The 18,090-nt window shown below is 42.5% G+C and overlaps 1 protein-coding gene across 5 annotated transcripts in view; it reads left to right on the top strand.

The window, feature by feature from the left end:
* Nucleotides 1-18,090, top strand: part of MYOCD (myocardin) — a 100,258-nt gene that overhangs the window by 55,409 nt on the left and 26,759 nt on the right. For all 5 annotated transcript variants that reach the window (XM_037810308.1, XM_037810307.1, XM_037810309.1 and 2 more), the window contains 2 exons: nt 2,996-3,157; nt 17,532-17,707. In XM_037810308.1, the coding sequence (XP_037666236.1) occupies nt 2,996-3,157; nt 17,532-17,707 (338 nt within the window). The remainder of the gene's footprint in view (nt 1-2,995; nt 3,158-17,531; nt 17,708-18,090) is intronic.

Raw genomic sequence — 18,090 nt, 5'->3', positions numbered from 1 at the left:
TAGTAAACCACTAGAGAGGGAGGAAGTGCATGGTGTGGAGGGTGCACAGGGAAGCATGAGAGAAGCGCGCGTCTGTGTCAGATGGAGGGAGGAGGAGTAGGAAATGAGCTGAGACTCGAAGACCAAGCCAGGGACAGAAACGTGGAAGGGCACGGCAGTCAGGGGGAACAGCGTGGTCAAGGACACAGAGTACTAAGTGGCTCTAGAGGGTGGATTTCCTTGCAAGACTCTTCACTGGCTTTAATAACACAGAACTCCTGAAATCTCATGGAAGTTGTAAATTTGATCTGCATCGCTTCTGATTTATTCTGATTTATTTCCAACTCCGGACTAGACCAATTATTATCAGAGCAAGAACTGTTTCCAGAATGCTTGGGAGAACTGATGGGGTAAGGAAGAGAGAGAGAGGACAGTGTGGAACTCCAGGGAAGGCCTGTGTGGGATGTGAGGCTTTGGCCTGGATGACGCAGCCCCAAAGTGCCAAGTCTCTTAGGAAACGGGAGAGGGGAGCTCAAGGGAAGGTGACAGAAATTTCACCCCCTTTGCAATGTTCTCTAAGAACCTGGAAGCAGCTGCTGTGTTGGCACAAAATCCCAGCTATGCAAATAATCAAAGAAATGCTATGTCAAATGAGATACAGGCTTTTCAATTATCAAGTTGGCAAACAAAAATTAAATGAGCATGTGCCAAGGGTGTGGGAAAATCGTGCACTCTCATGCACTGCTGGTGGGAGTGCAAATCGGGTCAGCGTTTCTAGAGGGCAATTTGGCTGCATGTATCAAGCCCTGTAAAAATGTGTCCTCCCTTTAACCCAGTAATTTAATTTTCTCCAAAGAAAATAATCAGTTATATACTTAAGAAGATTTGTTTATAAGGATGTTTGTTGTGGAAGTATTTTAGATGGGGAAAAATTGAAAACTGTGTGATATCAAATGAAAGGGTATGATTAAACTATGGATTGTCTATATGATTGAAAACCTTACAATCATTAAGAGTAAGAATAATTACTCTAAGAGAAAAGGCTTACAATACAATGTTTAGTGAAAAGAGCAGAAAATGAAGCCATATTTATGGTCAAGTTCTGGAAAGAAAAATGTATAAACATAAATACACACTGTATTTACAAAATCTTTGGAAAAAAATGCACCTAACAATAAATATAAGTGACTAAAAAAGTAAGATACTCAATTATGAAGAGTTAACACTAAGTAGTAAATTTCCTGATGCTCTCATTTTCTTTTGTATTCTTTTAAAATATTTTCCACATTTATCACAATGAGGACATAGTAATCCCATAAGTAGAAAATCATTAAGAAATGCTATTTTTGCAATAACATGGATGAAAATATCAGGCTGGAAACCACAGGAGCCTATCTTTGGTGGCTCCCATGAAACCTTCTCTTCTCCACAACTGAAATTGGAGATTAGTGCCTTGGAGGACAAAGGATGTGCTAGGCACAAAAAGACCCGTGTCTTCCAGGGGTTCACTGTCTAATTTCAGAAGCAGCAACATGAGAATAAGAGCCAAATGCGCGCAACTGCTAGAGGCAGTCAAAGGAAAAAGGGAGCAGCATGAGCAGAAGGGGTTAGGAAGGTTTTCTGCTGTGACCAGGAGGACATGGGTGGTGGTGGTGGTGGGGAGAAGAAGAGAAGCATTCCTGGGTGGTGACACAGGAAGCAGCCATATGGTGGTGAGCTCCGTAAGTGTGGGGCAGCGTAATGGGGAAGGGCAGAGACCAGACTCAGTAGAGTGGAGGTTTGGGGTGGAGCGCTCCGGATCATGAGGTGGGGTGGATTCAGTTTGTTGCACAGTTGGATGGAGAGGAGCCTCTTGGAGGGCAATGCAGAAGAAAGGAATATTTTCTGAAGATGAATCTTGTGCTGGTGTGTAGGATGGATCAGAAAGAGTCCTGAGGCAGTGAGGACAGCAGGAAGCCCGTGCAGTGACCTATGGGATGGTTTGGAGAGGATTTAGGCTCAGGCATCCCCATTCTTTAGCTTGTAGTATTGATGTTTTCTCCGTCTCATGTAACGTGCCTCACAAATGCAGCTTCTGGATGAATCTGACCTGTTGCAACCAGGTGTACATTGCTAGGCCTCTCCTATGTGGGGAGTTCTAGATCAGCTGATGCCCATGAGGTCTGGGTTAGTAGACTGGTCATGATAGATGAGTGCAGCTGGCAGGCTGGTCTGCAACTATCTCACCTTCTAGATTTGCAAAGTCAAGAGCAAAGCGGCAAACTTTGATAGACTCTTAACTCACAGTTCTCCACTACGGTAGCAACTACATTGTTAGATTCTTCTCCAAGTTCTTCCACTGAAATAAGTCAGGACCTAACCTAAGGAGGGAATACGATGCCAACCTTAGGGGCCAAGCTTCCTAAACCCAGATGATGAGAAACTGCCAGTAGGAAAAATTCAATTTCAAAAATCCCTCTTTTTAATTAGATAACTGTTTCAGAGGGTTTTTTTTTAAATGTTTTGCAATAGACTCTGACATTCAACTCAGTCAGTTTCAAGTCTTAATACCTTTAAAAAGCCATACTACAAAAAATAATAATAAAACTAGATAACATTTACTATGGGTTTCCCCTGTACTGGGCACAACACTGACTAAACTTGCATCCTTTTCAAATCACTGTAGCTGAGGGCAAGCAAGTAACGTAGGCCCTGTGGACTGCTTGCTTACAGAATCACCAAATTGCTGGGGTTTTGTTTTTTTTTTTCACAGATCCTCAGAAAGCAGGCTTCTTTAACTTCTCTGTGTGTCTGACTCTCCATTTGCCTTTATTTGGAAATGTCTCATCTCTGGTGCTAATCCATGTGAAATGATGATGATCCCATCGAAAAATTATTAGGATAGTAGGGCACTGTGTGACACAATGTTCTATAACTACAAGTGAGAAAACAAAAACGAAGAAACAAAACAAAACGAAACAAACAAAAAAAAAAGAGACCGAATTCTTAACTGCTCCTTTTCATTTCAACCCTTCAGCCTCCACTGCAGAGAGGTCCATCCCAACCGCTCAGATGAAACTGAAAAGAGCCCGGCTTGCGGATGATCTGAATGAAAAAATTGCTCTGCGGCCAGGGCCACTGGAGCTGGTGGAGAAAAACATAATCCCTGTTGATTCTGCTGTGAAAGAGGCCATCAAAGGTAGTTAGAACAAACAGCATGCCTGTCCCTTGTGTTCCTAAGATATGAGGGGCCCTGGGGGTCTGTGTTCGTCTCCTCCACTGCTCAAAGCAGATACCGTGAAATGGTTTTGGCTTGAACAATGGGAATGTATTCGCTTACAAACTTACTGCTTTGAGAGTGAGAAAATGTCCATATCAAGGCATCATCAAGGCGATGCTTTCTTCCCAAAGATTGGCTGCCGGTGATCCTTGGCTCCTCTGACACATTGCAAAGCACACGGCGGCATCTGCTGGTCTCTCCCTTCTCTTCTGGGTTTCGTTGCTTTCAACTTCTTGCTTCCAGGCTTTCTTTTTCTCTCTCTCTGTAGTCATTCCTTTTGTTAAGGACTCTAGTAATAGGATTTAGACCCATCCTGAATGAGGTGAGCCACACCTTAACCGAAGGACTTCCTAGTAGTCCTATTTACAATGGGCCCACCCCCATGGAATGGATTAACTTTAAGAGCATGCTTTTCTGGGGCTCATACAGTTCCAAACCACCACAATGGCCCAGGATATTCCCCACAATATGAGGTCCTGAGAAAGAGTAAGAACCCCCCACCCATTTGCCCTTGAAATCTCATGCATGCTGAGTCAACGCAGACCAAATTTGCACTGGTTAGGTAGGTGGAGAAGCTGATTTGATGGAATCCTCAAAACATCTCCCCTACGAGGTCCCTGGAACCCTGTTACCTCCTTTGGCCTCGCCCTTCTAGAGGGAGGTGGACGGTGCAGTGGAAAGAGCCCTGGATCTGACACAGGAGACCTGGACTCTCAGCCTGGCTTGGCCACTGGGCGTTGGGGCCAGAGATAGTAATTCCCACCCTGCCTGTTGGGAATGGGGTTTGGGTTCCAATGTACATGAAAGCTCTTTGTACTCTGTAAGGTGGAAGTACACTCAAGGGGAGATGCTACTGTTGAAAATTAATGTAGTTAATTCTTTCATAAATTGTATAAAATCATTCTGTAGACTTTTTCCACAATGGAGACCAAATATATCCAAACAGACGGAGTACTGAACTCATTCACAGAGGGGTAGGGTGGAACCTGGGAAAACTGTGGAGGGAAAAATGGCCTTGGTAGAAGGAACAGGGAGATCTCAACGTTTCCATATGCAAACTTTAGTTTCTTCCAATGATGCCCAAATTTGTTATCAATAAGCAATATATATTTAAATGTTTCTATAGATTGTCAAAAATATGCATAGGGACAGTTTATCAACTCCTAGGTTCATTATTAAATTTATCATCAAGTGTTATCGACATTCTGAAATCTCTCTCTCATCTAGCCATTCAGAGGCTGTGTGAATTTTGCCTTTGAAACCCATAAATATGAAAATATGACCCCAGGGGAGGCATGGACTCATCCACAGTGTCTGCTAAGTCTCCCATTGTTGTTTTCCCTCTTCTTCACTCTCTCCCTCCACACCTAGATATCCTGTGTCTTTGAGCTTGGCCTAGATACTCAGCAGTATAGCCTCCATCTTCACTCTAATAACATCTAGAACAGGAAAAGATCTCCGTCAGCCTCTGCCTTAGTTTCCTAGGGCTGCCATAAGAGAAGACCACAAACTGGATGACTTGAAACAACATAAATTTATGGTCACATGGTTTTGAACGCTAGAAGTCTGAAATCTGTAGGGAGAATCCGTCCTTGCCCCTGCCTAGCTTCTGGTGGTTTGCTGGTGACCCTTGGGCTTCAATCCTTATCTCGGTTGCCACATGGCGTTCTCCCTTCTGCTGTGTCCAATTCTCCGTTCTTGTAAGGACACCAGTCATATTGGATTAGGGCTCAGCCTAATCTAGTTTGACCTCATACTAACTAACAGCATCTTCAAAGATCCTATTTACAAGTAAGGTGACAGTCACAGAACCAGGGGTTAGGATTTAAAACGTGTCCACTTTTGGGGGGGGGGACACAATTCAACCCATAACAGCATCTCTAACCATTTCTCAAAAAATTACATTCATGTATTGCAAATTTTTCTTTTATTTTTATTTATTTATATATGATAGACAAAAAAAAAATCTCAACTTGCATTCTTTGAATTATAGTGACATTATATTTTTAAAATGTCATTATGGGTCATTGGCAATTTATAGATTTTTCTCTTTTTTCTGCTGGGTATTTTAACCCCTTACTGCTTTGTAAAAGTTGTTTTCATAGAAAAAAATTATAATCCTCCAATATATTGCAAATCCTTTTATCAGTTTGTCCTTTGCCCTTTGATTTTGTTAACAATGTGTTTTACCTATAGCAGTTTTTAATTTCTATATCGTTAAATCTATTAATCTTTTTCTTTGTAGTTTCTGAATTTATTATGTTCTGAAAACATTTCTTTACTCAAGAATATAGATATTAACCTATGTTGTCTTCTAACTTGATATATATCATTTTTGCAATTAAATATTTAGTGCATATGAAATTATTTAAATGTATGTTTTAAAAGACAGGTGTATTATTTCCCCACAATTTTACTGATGTATTTTACAATTTGTTTTAATATCTACCTTCACAAGTTTCTTATTTTTCAAATATGGCTCGGCTATTCTCACAAATGTGTACTGGATGAAATTAAGAATCAGTTTATCATATGCCATTGTAAACTGTGTTACAATTTTTCAGGAGATTGCAATGATTTTGGGGGGTTAATTTATGATAAATTCATATGTTTAAAATATTAATTCTTCCTATGCTGAGATGTGGTATCCTTCTCTAATTTTTCAAGTCTTCTTTTATTTCCCTTTCCCTTAGTAAATGTTTTCAATTGGTTATTGCTGATATATGCGGAATCTATTTTTATACACATTTATTTTGTAACTGGGCACCTTATAAGATTTCCCTATTAGTTCCAATAGTTTCTCAGTTTATCTTAAATTTTCGCTGTAGACAATCATATCATATGCAAAAATAGTGAACGTTTGTCTCCTGCTTCATTTTTTTTCTGCCTTAACGTACTGGGTGGTACTTGAAAAGAAACATCAAAATATGATTAACGTATTATTTAATATCATTTAAAAGTATATACAATGTATTCATAACATAAATTATATCAATATATTTATATTTATAAATCACGTTGTATATTTATAATTGTCTATTATATTAATTATATATATTATATATAGTACAAAATTTAGGCAAATATAATAAATAATATATTTTACATAAAATATATCACATTATTTTATCTATAAAATTATACTTAAAAGTTATATAATACACATATAATTTATATAATTTGCAATATTATTTAGAAATATTGCATTATGTAATTTTATAATTACATTATAATAATTTATTATAATATTGATGCATTGACTGGTACTTCAAAAGCAATATCTTATATTATATTATAGTATGCTATACTATATTATGTGTTATATTGATAATACATATTTTTGTTTTATTTCTGTCTCAAAGGGGAAATTTCTCTAGTTATTCACCTTGATATTTGGTACTAGTTTTTGGTTTAGGAAAGATATTTTAAGGAAGAATTTTTCTGTTTCCACTCTACTAGGGCATAGTTTGCAAGACAGATGCCGCATTTTTAAAATGCTTTTCACATGTATGAAAACACGATCAGTGGATAGCCTTCTTGGACCTAGTGATGAGATGTTGCTAGGTCTCCTAAGATCTCGTCATTCTTGCATTCCTGGAAAAAATTCTACATGGCAGTCAATTATTATTTTAGGAATTGCTGGTATTTTATTTGGGATTTCATATCTATTTCTTTATTAACTGGGGTAACACCAACAGCTAAACAAACCACAACATTTTATTGGCTTGAGAATAGAAGTTTATTTCTCGCTCATAAACAGTCAAGGGCGAGTCTTCCTCATTAACAAGTCTTCCAGGCACCCAAACTTCTTCCTCTTGTCGTTCTACCATCTCCTAGAGCGAAGAGCAGCTAACTTTTTCTTCAAGGACCATGTGGTAAATATTTGTCTTTCTCTGGGCCGACAATTCAGCTGTGCCATTGTAGCTGAAAAGTAGTCAGGACGACAATAAACAAATGGGCATGACTGTGTTCCAATAAAACTTTATTTACAAAAACAGGCAGCGGGTCCACACCCCAAAGTTTGCCTGCCCCTGACCTAGAGACTTGTCATCCTCTGACTCTAGCCAGTGATGGGGAAAGAGAATGAGAATGCTCACCTCTTAGTTAAAATCCTCAACCCGGAAATGAACCCATCACTTCCACTCCCCTTCCATTTTGAGGACAGTACACATGGCTGGGAAAGGTGTTCCCTGGCTGGATGGCCCTTTCCCAGCAAATCCCTACATTATGGGAAGGGGAACATACTTGCTGATGACTAGCTAGCCCTCTCTGCCACAATATTCACTGATGATACTGGCCTGTTTTTGTTCTGATGGTGGTGGTGGTTTTATATTTCTTGGGTTTAAATATCAAGGTTATATATGTGCTTCTAAAATAAGTTACGAGGTTGTCTCTCATTGTGTTTCTATGCTCGGGAAAAGTTTAAATAAGATAACAATGCTCAGTTCCTCGAAAACATTGCTGAATAAAACCATAGAGGCCCAATGCCTTTTCTAGAAGTAGTTCTTTGATAACTGGTCTTCAGTTTTGCCCGTGGTTATTCATGTATTAAAATTTCTCCTTAATTTAGCTTGTACAATTTAAATTTTTCTAAAAATGTCATCATTGCCTTGAATTTCAAAGTTATTAGCCTAATATTGTACATAGTACTGGCTTTGTTTTACGTCTCTCCAAACCTGGGGCTACACTCCCTTTTTCATACCTAATGCTATATTTTTGTATATTTCCTTCCTCCCTTTCTTCTGTATTACAAGAGCTGGAAGTCTTTCTTTTTAAGTGATTATTACATATGAATTTATTTATAAATTTTGTTGCTTTATTTTCTTTTCTTGTTCATTTAATTTTGCTTGCATCTTTATTTATTTATTCATCTTGCTTCCATTCAAGGTAACCGAGCCAGAGATTCTGGCAGCAGGTGCAGAATTTGTGGGCAGGGGGAGAGAAAGGAGGTAGAAGGAATGTTGAAAAATATTGCAACTGAGGCAAGAAGATGGAAGAGTGGGAACAGGGCAGGGGGTGCTGGCAGTGGAAATGGATAGAAAGAGATAAATATGAGGGTGTTGGAAAAAAATGCAATGACATGTGAACCCACCTGTTGGTAAAGCAGGAAACTTGGAATCTATCAGCTTGGTTTTCAAATCTGAACTCTGTGACCCTCTGACCATGTAACCACAAAAGGGTTATTTAATCTCACTGTGCCTTAATTTCATCTGTAAAATGGCAATAATAATAATAATAATAATAATAATAATAATGGTTATTTCATAGAGCTTTTGTTCAAGGTGGATTGCATTAAATAATTTAGGTAAAGAATTAGGTAGATGCTGACACACATAAATGAATAAGTCTCAGTTCCTGACCTCAAGGAATTTACACTCTAGCAGGAAAAGAGGCATGGAAGGAAAACACTCTCATTCCTTATGATCATGTCTCTGAAGGGAGTAGGTAAAATGTACCGTAAGACTGTAGTGAGTGTCCCTAACCGAGGCATCCTGGAAGACGTGACTTCTTAGCTGAGTTCTGAAAGGAGAGGGCAAGAGACGAGAGAAAAGGAAGGAGAGGTAATTGCTGGTCAGATTATGATTTTATCTTAAGGCAGTAAAGAGTCTCAAGCTTCAGAGATCGCAAGGGAACAAATGTAACCATGTTTCTAGTTCCCCAAAAAGGAGAAACATGATTTTTAATACTAATTTTTATTACAAAGCAGTGGAGAGCCATCGTGGATCCTTTGGTGGGAGGCTGGAGCTGAGATGTGTCTGTGTGCAAGAGGGAGGGGATTAGGCACGTAGAGAGAGCCCTCTGGCTGCAGTGGGCAAGGTGGGTGGGAGTAGAGTAGAGTAAAGTGCTCCATTAGGGGCCGTTGGACTTTATGATAGTTGGTGAGAGGCTGTTCAAGAGTCATGGCCAAGGGCATGGGGAAAAGAGGACCTGAGAAACAACTGACTTGGCCTGATTAGATGAAGGTGGTGGTTTAGACAAAGGGAAGAGTCAAAGATGACCCTGAGGTTTCTCTCTTGGACAACTGAGGAATCAGCAGTGCCGTTTATCGAGATAGGCCATGTGAGTGGAAAGAGCAGATTTGGGGATAGACGATGAGTTCTTGTTTTGACTTGTTGAATTTGAGAGACCCATGGGAAATGCAAGGGGGAGAGACAGAGTGAACAGTGGGCTCGGTGGCCTAGGGTTCGGAAGAGAGAGCTGCTCTGGTCTTATGGTCTTAGGAGTCTTCAGCCTATGTGCTAATTCCAACTGCTCAAGCAGATCAACTGCCCTTTCATTCATTTATTTCTTCATTTTATGGTATTAAGTATCTTCTATGTGTCAGACTCTATTCTGGGTGTTCAGGACATAGCAGTGAACAAAACATACACAGATGCCTGCTCTAAGGGAGCTTGTATTCTAGTGGGGGAGGCATAGATAATAAGCAAAAACATAATAAATGAGGAAATTATATATTATGCTAAAGATTATAAATGCTGTGGGAAAAAAAAAGTAGTGTAGGCTGTGAAGGAGCAGGTGTGCCCTGTGGGGGAGCGGGATTTGGTAGGGGATGTGTGAAAAAGAAAAAGGGCTAAAAATGAGACTCTCATGTACAGTAATATTTAAGATAGAAACAACGGAATCTGTGAAGAATGAAGAGAAGGAATGGCTACAAAAATAGGTAGAAGAAGTACATTGACCCAAGCAAAGGAAAGTGCAGAAGTGGGCACCGGTAATGGAGAAATGAACCCGTTACTTAGTACAGAAAATCAGTGTCTAGTGGTGATCTTTCAAATGAGAAATGAGCTCTCATGCACAAGGTGATCGCACAATACAAGACGTCATAAAGTCAGAGGGAGTTGCTGTACAGATTGCACTTTGATAAAACTTCCAGTTAGTCCAGGCCCAATCTTCCTGTCACTTCTCATGATCAAATCACTTCCCCTTGGACTGGTGGTGATTCTAGCTTGTGGTTGTACAGTGTATCATTTTCTTGACATCTCGTCTAATGTCCCCCTCTATCCACACGCCTTTCCAGATGGGTTTGCACTTTCCAGTTCTCTCTCTCTGTTTCCGCCAAGCTCTGAACAGAATATTCAGTCATCATTTTCCTCCTTTCAAATTATATTAAAGAACAAAAATTGTTCCACCCTAATGTGGAATAATCTAGAACCTCTCCCACCGCAGGGCAGCCTGTTTTGACAGAGAACCACCCCCTCCTCATTCCCAGACATCACCCATCTTCCGTCAGCCGAATGACCTTATCATCATGAAGTCTTGTTCCTGAAACTTTCCTCTCCTTTAGGGTGCCAGCTATTGATCCTGAAAGTCTACTTTTAGAATCAAGTAGAATTTTAGATCCAGCTGAAGGAATCATGGGCTTACTGGACTAGAATGTTATAAGGTAGAGGAATAGGGGGCTTTCTCATCTGACTTTCACCCAGTGAAGCTCCAGCTTCTGGGGGCTGCATCTCAGATCGTGCATCTGATTTCCTGTTCCTCTTTCACAGAAAATCACCAACAGCCACACACGTCTCAGGCCAGACTGCTGGATACAGTCAGCATGACGTTACATGGGAGTGAGGGTTTATGAGAACAACATTACGTACTAGAGCATAGCACAGCCCCGTTTAGCTGATGAGTGGACCGTTATTACTTGATGACTCCTCAGTTATGAGTCCAGGGGGCCTCCTCCTCACTTGTTAATTCTCTATCCAGTCATCTGAGTATCTTGTTTGCTTGACTCTTCCCCAAGGCCCGTGAGTACCCTTAGCTACCAGGGAAGCTGTAAATTGTTGAAATTCTTGGCTTTTGGCTCAAGTAAAACTGAACCCAGGCTTGCTTTCCCTACTCTTCCAACAGTGGAAGGGTCTAGCTACTCATTTCCAAAAGGCACATCTCTCCTCCAAAAGTAGTCTCGCTTTTCCCTCGGCCCAGGCCAGGGTTTCCACCTGAAGGTTAGCCTTTCATCTAGTTTTTTTTAAAAATTAATGAGGGATCCAGAAGATATGGTGCTATTGTCAATGAGAAAATTTAGTTCTATTTATCACCATAGCTCTTTTACATAGAAACATTTTTCCCCCACCAGAACTGACCGAGGAGTCAGGTAAGAGAGAGCCATCCACTCGCAACTGTCGCTTCAAAAGAGTCTACAATAGTCTTTGCTCACCTGTGCCCCCAAGCCCAGACTTCACAGCAAAACCCTCCCCTGGACTAAGATCATTCTCCAAAGATCCTGGAAGTCCACACGCTCTGATCATCTTTAATGCGAATAGGCAATTCCCACGGCCCTAATCCAGATTCCAGACGGCAGGGTTGTGGAAAGAACAGGTCTGCTTTGACACAGTTTTCTCGTGGATAAAACCTATCATTCCAGAATGAGAAAATAATTTTCAAAGGGCATGTCTTCCTTAGGAGAAAGAAATCCACAGAGGCATATATGAAAAATACTTTTCTGAGGAAGTTTCTGGAAAGGGGGCAGGAAAAGAGAACCAGGGAGCTGGTGGCCCTGGGGCATGTGTGAGGACAGGGTTACTGTAGCAAGAGGGAGGTTGTTGGCCTGGGTACCGTGTGGCTGCCAGGTGAAGGAGAAGGCTGTGCCCCTGATGAAGTCCTGTTGGGGGGAGACAGAGAGAGAGAGAGAGAGAGAGAGGGAGAGAGAGAATGCCCACGTGGGGGCTGCATCTTGGTAGCGGTCCTTAGAAACCTGATGGGCAGCTGGACATACTGGGAGAGCTTTTCAAAGAGGATGTGACAGTCAATGCTAAAGTGTCCTGCGTTCTTTTCCAAGTTTTACACTCACACCTGACAATCTTCTTTGTCCTTTGAGAGTTAGCCCCAAGACCGGGCTAAAGGATAAACACTTATACTGGAAATTGTTCTTTCCTGACTTGTATGGGCCTAGGATCAGCATGTGTCAAAAATCTTGAGGCAGATTTCTAAAGTGCCAGGGATCTGAGGGAAAGGAATCCTTGTTCCTCCAAACATCCGTTTACATCAACTTCTGTGAACCTCTCTTGAAATGGAGGCATCCGATCCCCTTCAAGGGCAGTGGGTTCTCATTTTGCTTGGACAACACAATCCGTCTATAGACTATAACATGCTAAATATATTTGGGAAGGCAAGAACCACGTTTACAGGATAGCCACTTTCACATGTATCGCTCTCTCCCTTAGGAAAGGGACTGTGCTTCAGTCTCTTCTAGAAGAATGTCGGGGAGTATCTGTACATGAATTAAAATAGCTCTCTTGCAGAGGACTGCACCAGCTTGCAAAGTAGATAAGCAAGCAACGGCCCTTTTAACCTTGCACTTTGTGGTTTCCAGCCCTTGGTGGGGGTTGTAGCAAAAAGGTAACCGGGATTATCTCACTTTAATCTCGGAATGTTAAATGTTTATGCAGAGGAAAGTACAACTGACTCATTCATCTAATCACTTCCAAGAGGGGAGAGAGAAAGCTTGGCGTCTCCAGGCCATGATCCCCCAGGGACCAGTGCCCAGAGCGAGCCCCGTGGCATAGCCGGGGGATGATGTCAGGTCCTTGTCATCGCACGTCTGACGTCTGACGTGTCTGCAGGGACGATAGCCAGTGCCCTGCACTCGGCTCCCAGCGAGCCTCACGCCCCTGGGAGATTGCAGCTGAGGCCCAGGGTCACGAGGCGGCCAGATAAGGTGATCTTTGTCTCTGGGCATCAACCTGGCTTGAACCAGGAAGAGAGGCGGCAGGCCTTTTCGGGGACACCCTTCTTGCTCTGGGGAAGATCTGTCTTTGCTTTTCCTGGATGGACACCTCCTCGGGACAAACCAGTGTTTCCAGCCCTAGAGTTGTACTGAACTTGGCAGAGCAGATCACAGGATAAACTACCTCCTTCCTGGGTGGTCGTGCTTCGTTTTGTTTTCAATAACGTTAAACTTGAGACAAGCAGAACTAACACAAATAATCACAGCAGCTAGAAACGATCGAACATTTATGCATCGCGGGGACTGGGTTTGGTGTTTTACATAGGTTAGGGTATTTAATTCTCAAAAGCCCGAGAGGTGGTTCGTTGCTGTTATCCCCGTTTTACAGATGGGGAAACTGAGGCTCAGGGAGGTTAAATAACTCGCCGATAGTCACGCTACCACTGAAATGGTAGAACCAAGAAACAAGGTTCAGTCTGTCTGATTCAGGAAACTGAGTCCTTGTCAACCACACTGAACTCCACATATAGCATCTCTAATAGAAGACACTGACGTTGGCTTTTGGGGTCCCCTTCACTGTGACATACCTCATGACCGACAGGGGGTGAGCTGTGTGTAGGCTCTCTGCCTTTTCCTTCGTCTTCTGCCCTGGCAGTAGCAGATCCAAACCACTTACAGCTCTGACGGAGGAAGGGTGATTGGCAGGGGCCCCCAGACTGGGCTTTTTGTTCTGATCAACCCCTAAATGGTCCGCAGACATCTGCTGACGTATCCTGACCCGGCACCTCCTGCTTTCTAGATACTAGACGGGAGTTGTATCTGGGGCCTCGGTGTGCACCCTGTTTGTTTATTCTGTTATAAACAACACCCTGTATCTAGTCATGTGCACTTGTGGCTTCTTCATGTCGTTGGCTTTGGCAGCTTTTAAATAAGGAGCCTCTTTAAATGGTTGATGTCACTGGATAAGGTGGACTCTTAGATGCTGTGTTTCCCCAGGGGTTAGCTTCCAAAGTAATCCTCAACCCTGGCTGGAAAACTTTCTTCTTCACCCTTCCCACCCCAAATGCCATCTATAGCTTCTCTTCCACTCTCCCCATTCTCGCCAAATGCCCCCCAACCCCAACCCCTGCTCCCGTTCTGTCCTGTCCACAGCTGACTCTCATTTCAGGCCAGCTCAATCCTGGGACCACTCCACAGCGCTGTCTCCTTCCTCTAACCGCCAAAAGTGTTCACCACCCAGGCTCGCCCGCGGAAAGCCTTCCGATTGTGTTCCATGAGACACACAGACAACTCGCCCTCACAGTTTTAGATCACTTTCCCATATCTTATCTAACTAGGCTTCACCTTGTGTCTTAAAGCGTGGAGGCTGGAAATGCACAAAATAATGTAGGAATGCTCCCACCAGCACTGGGGAAAACGGGACTGATTACCTGCTCTTTTATTCAGATGCTCTCCTTCTAGAATTGTCCACACCATTCTACGCCTCATGCTGAGATCCCCAAATGCCAGGCAGCAGCAGAGGGACCTGGGCAGGCTGACTTACTGGTGGAAGCGTCCAGGCCTCCTCCATCCTTCCAGCCCTTTTCTGAGACAAATCACAGCCACCTTGCTCTCTCTCCCCAGGACCCCTGTTCCTCATAATCAGATGTCACATTCAGTCCCGCAAATCTCCAAAACTCAAGTAAGAGATTTGGTAGAATATGGAGACATCCTTAGCAGGTGAAACATGCAGAGAAAGAAGAAATATTGGTCACATTCTATACCATATCCCTTTGTCACCTGGTGGCTTCCAGGGAGAGTAACTGATTTTGTAACTCCCTCCTGGTGGTTCTGAGCATTGAAGGCTGGGACTGAAGCCTTAGCTTAGTCACCAACAGGAGAGACTGGGCCTTGCATTTTCTCATCCACAAAACAGGGTGAGAACATTTCTTCCCCCACCCCAACTTAGTGGGCCACTATGAGGTCTAACAAAGCTTCATTGTTTTTGTTATTTCCATCACTATTAAGTGAACCACTGATACAAATTACTGTTACTACCATTTGACATCACCCCGCTTGAAACAATCAGATTGGGGTTGTTGGGGATCAGAAGAGAAACTGTTCTCTCTCTTAGCATTTCTGACCACGTGTTAGAATACATAGACAAGTTTGCAATTTGGTCAACTTCTTCTGACTTGTACCCATTTGGGTTGTGATACCCTGTGTGGATGTGGGTAGAGATGGGTGGGTGGGTCTGTCATATAAAGTAGCAGACCCTACAGAGAAGTTCCTCACTCATTTAGACTGAAGGAAGGAGTGGTGGGGGGCGGGGGTAGAAGAGAATGTTGCTTTCAGATCCCAATTGTTGGGCAGAGAAGAATGGCGAGCCCAAGAGGCTGTCACCGTTACCTGCAGGTCTCTCTAAGAATGTGAATATTATTGGCTCCTGGTATGTGCCAAATGTATCCCAATGGAAAGCTGTGATTTCTAGGGGTGGGGAGAGCCTAAACCCCCACCTACCCACCCCCAAGCCTGCCCATCCCTTACAATACACCATGATCCTTTTAACAGGGACAAAGCTTTCAATTCCACAATTAGAAGTAGGACTTCAAATGTCAATGAAAAGATATTTTCTCAAGTAAAGAAATGTATGGATTGGGTTGACAACAAAAGTATATTTGTGGAAGCCACTAGAAAAATCTCCCTTGGAAGATCTCAGGCAAGTGGCATCCCTGCAAAAGAAGAAATTGTGCATAAGTTCTTTCATACGGCTGAAAATAAATAGAGGCTTATTTGCAGATGCTAGGTTTTGCTGTGAGAAAAGGAGAAAGGAAGGGTTTGAGCTAACTCGGGGAGAGACAGTTTTGGGAGCAGATTATAAAGGGGAAAAGAAGTGATCCCTCCCCCAAAGAAAAAGTTGGTATTTGCCAAATACCCAAGGAAAACCCCTGTCGGAAAACAAGTAGGTTTCTGAAACAAATATGAGGAAATGCCAGCATTTATGTAATTTCAGGTGATATGTAAATAGATGTTTTATATTATTTCCTCCTGTACTTTTCTATTTCAAATATTTTATAATTTAGAAAACAGGGCAAGGAGAAATTGTTTGGGGGGTGGTGGTGGATGTTTCCATCAATTCAATGGAATAGGAATCCTGCACAACTGTTAAAAAAGAAAAAAAGAAAATCTCCATGTCCTCACATGGAAAGATTTCCAAGAAACATTATAAAGTGAAAAAGCAAGTTTCAGAACAGGGTATTTTGTGCAATGTGTGTGTGTGTTGCTATATGCATACAAAAAATATGGAAGAGACAACAAATCATTATCAGGAAGTGGGATGGTTATGCATGTACGTTAGGCAGTTCTCTATGGTATGAATTGTATATGTTGCTTTCATAATTGTGAAAAATGCAGAAATGACTGTATGATGCCGTGGTGCAGAAACATGTCCTTCCGGGGCAGTGGGCATCCAGCAGCCCGTCTGCCCGTCCTCCTCCTCCGGCCTCTTTCCCGATTTGACCCTTGGGTGTCTGAGTGAGGGTCTGTGACAGGTGTCAGTGGCGACAGGGATGACAAGCCCCAGCCCACGTTTGTTCCATTACTTCCAGCCCCTCGTTGCCTCTCCAGTCGCCACGGTGAAAGGTCCTTTCTCTTATCTGCACAAAGCAAGAGTCAGTTCTCATCAGTGTGATTGCAGAATACCGGGCTGGAAAACTTCCTGATAATACCCAAATTCCTTTGGAAGAGCTGTGCCTGGAATCGGGTCAGAGCAGCTATGTGGCTTCAGGCCTCAGCACATTTTGTACTGTACAGTTGAATAATAAAGCAGAAGAAATTTGGCCATAAAAACCAAAGGGACATATATGGGTGACTTTAGAGTCCCATTTGCTCTGATAATCCCTCCCTGCCCCCCAATCTCTTCCTCCCATAGAAAGACCCTGCAGATGGCTCCGGAAGAATCTCTGCCTGGGTGAGCCAGGGAGGGTTTCCAAAATAGAAAGAGATGAAGATGAAAAGGAAAATAATAAAAAATAGGGATCACGCTGAAGTTTCTGAGACACGTTTATGGCTTTTATAAACAGTTATGCATTAGTTGAACAGGGCTTTGGGATATTCCAGTGACATTGATTAATTCTGACATTTAGGAATTTAAATTTAGTAGCTGTCCTAGCTTATCCTTATTAGCACAGTTTGCTAAACATTTTGTCCCGTGTGCCCTGCTTTATGTTTGAAGATGATGCAAATGGCACGCTGTCATCTCAAATACAAATCTTATAAAACCTGGGGGAGACACTGGCATTCGGCTACCACATTCTCCTTTCGCCTCATCGTGCAGCCAGAGGCCCCTTTTCTTTCCTTCACCTTTCCTGATTTAGCTTTAAAATGATATGGGTGCATGTAGAAAATGTAAATAAATGGATAAACCGGAAAATGAAGTTAAATGATGATAGACCTTTAGAAGATCACTTCTTCCCTTTTACTGTTATAATCACAAATTTCCCTGTAGTTTCAAGTATGCCTGCACTCCTACCTTGAACTTGGAAAAATTCCAGGAGATAGACGTGTGCTCTAATATAGATGACTCATTGAAGCATCCCCCCAAAGCCTTCAGATGCTCCCAGACCACTGACACAGTTCTTGGGTTTACTCCCTTAGGGAACCAGGTGGCTTTCTCCAAATCAGCAGACGCATTTGCCTTCGAGGAAGACAGCAGCAGCGACGGGCTTTCTCCAGAACAGACGCGAAGTGAAGACCCCCAGGGCTCAGCGGGGTCCCCGCCAGACACTAAAGCCACAGAGACTCCTCTGGCAGGCCCTTTGGGGACAATCCAGGTAAACCAACCGCATCTCAGCCTGTGGTCAATTTATGGTCTTAAAAGTCAACGCTGCCACCGATGGTTTTGCTCCGAGATACCAGAGGTGGCTTTTGGTGCATGCCACCTTGGCACCTCTTCTCACCCTATTTGGTCCTGGGATATGTGGGTAGTGGCAGAAGCCTCCAGAAAACACTGAAACAAATTCCCCTGAACTATATACCCTTTGACTTATTTACTGAGCACCTACTCTGCCAAAGAGATGCCTTTTCTCTCCATTTTATGAACAAGGTAGATGAGGCTCAGCGAGATTAGATGATTCAATTCTCCAACAGTTTCTCAGCTAGAAAGTCCTGGAGCAGGGCTGATTTCAGAGTCCATAGACTTTCTGTTCCCAGAGGA

The sequence above is a fragment of the Choloepus didactylus genome, chromosome 18 (genome assembly GCF_015220235.1).
Source record: "Choloepus didactylus isolate mChoDid1 chromosome 18, mChoDid1.pri, whole genome shotgun sequence".
Lineage (NCBI taxonomy): Eukaryota > Metazoa > Chordata > Mammalia > Pilosa > Megalonychidae > Choloepus > Choloepus didactylus.
The sequence above is the reverse complement of the archived record's forward strand: the minus strand, read 5'-3'. Positions and strand labels throughout refer to the sequence as shown.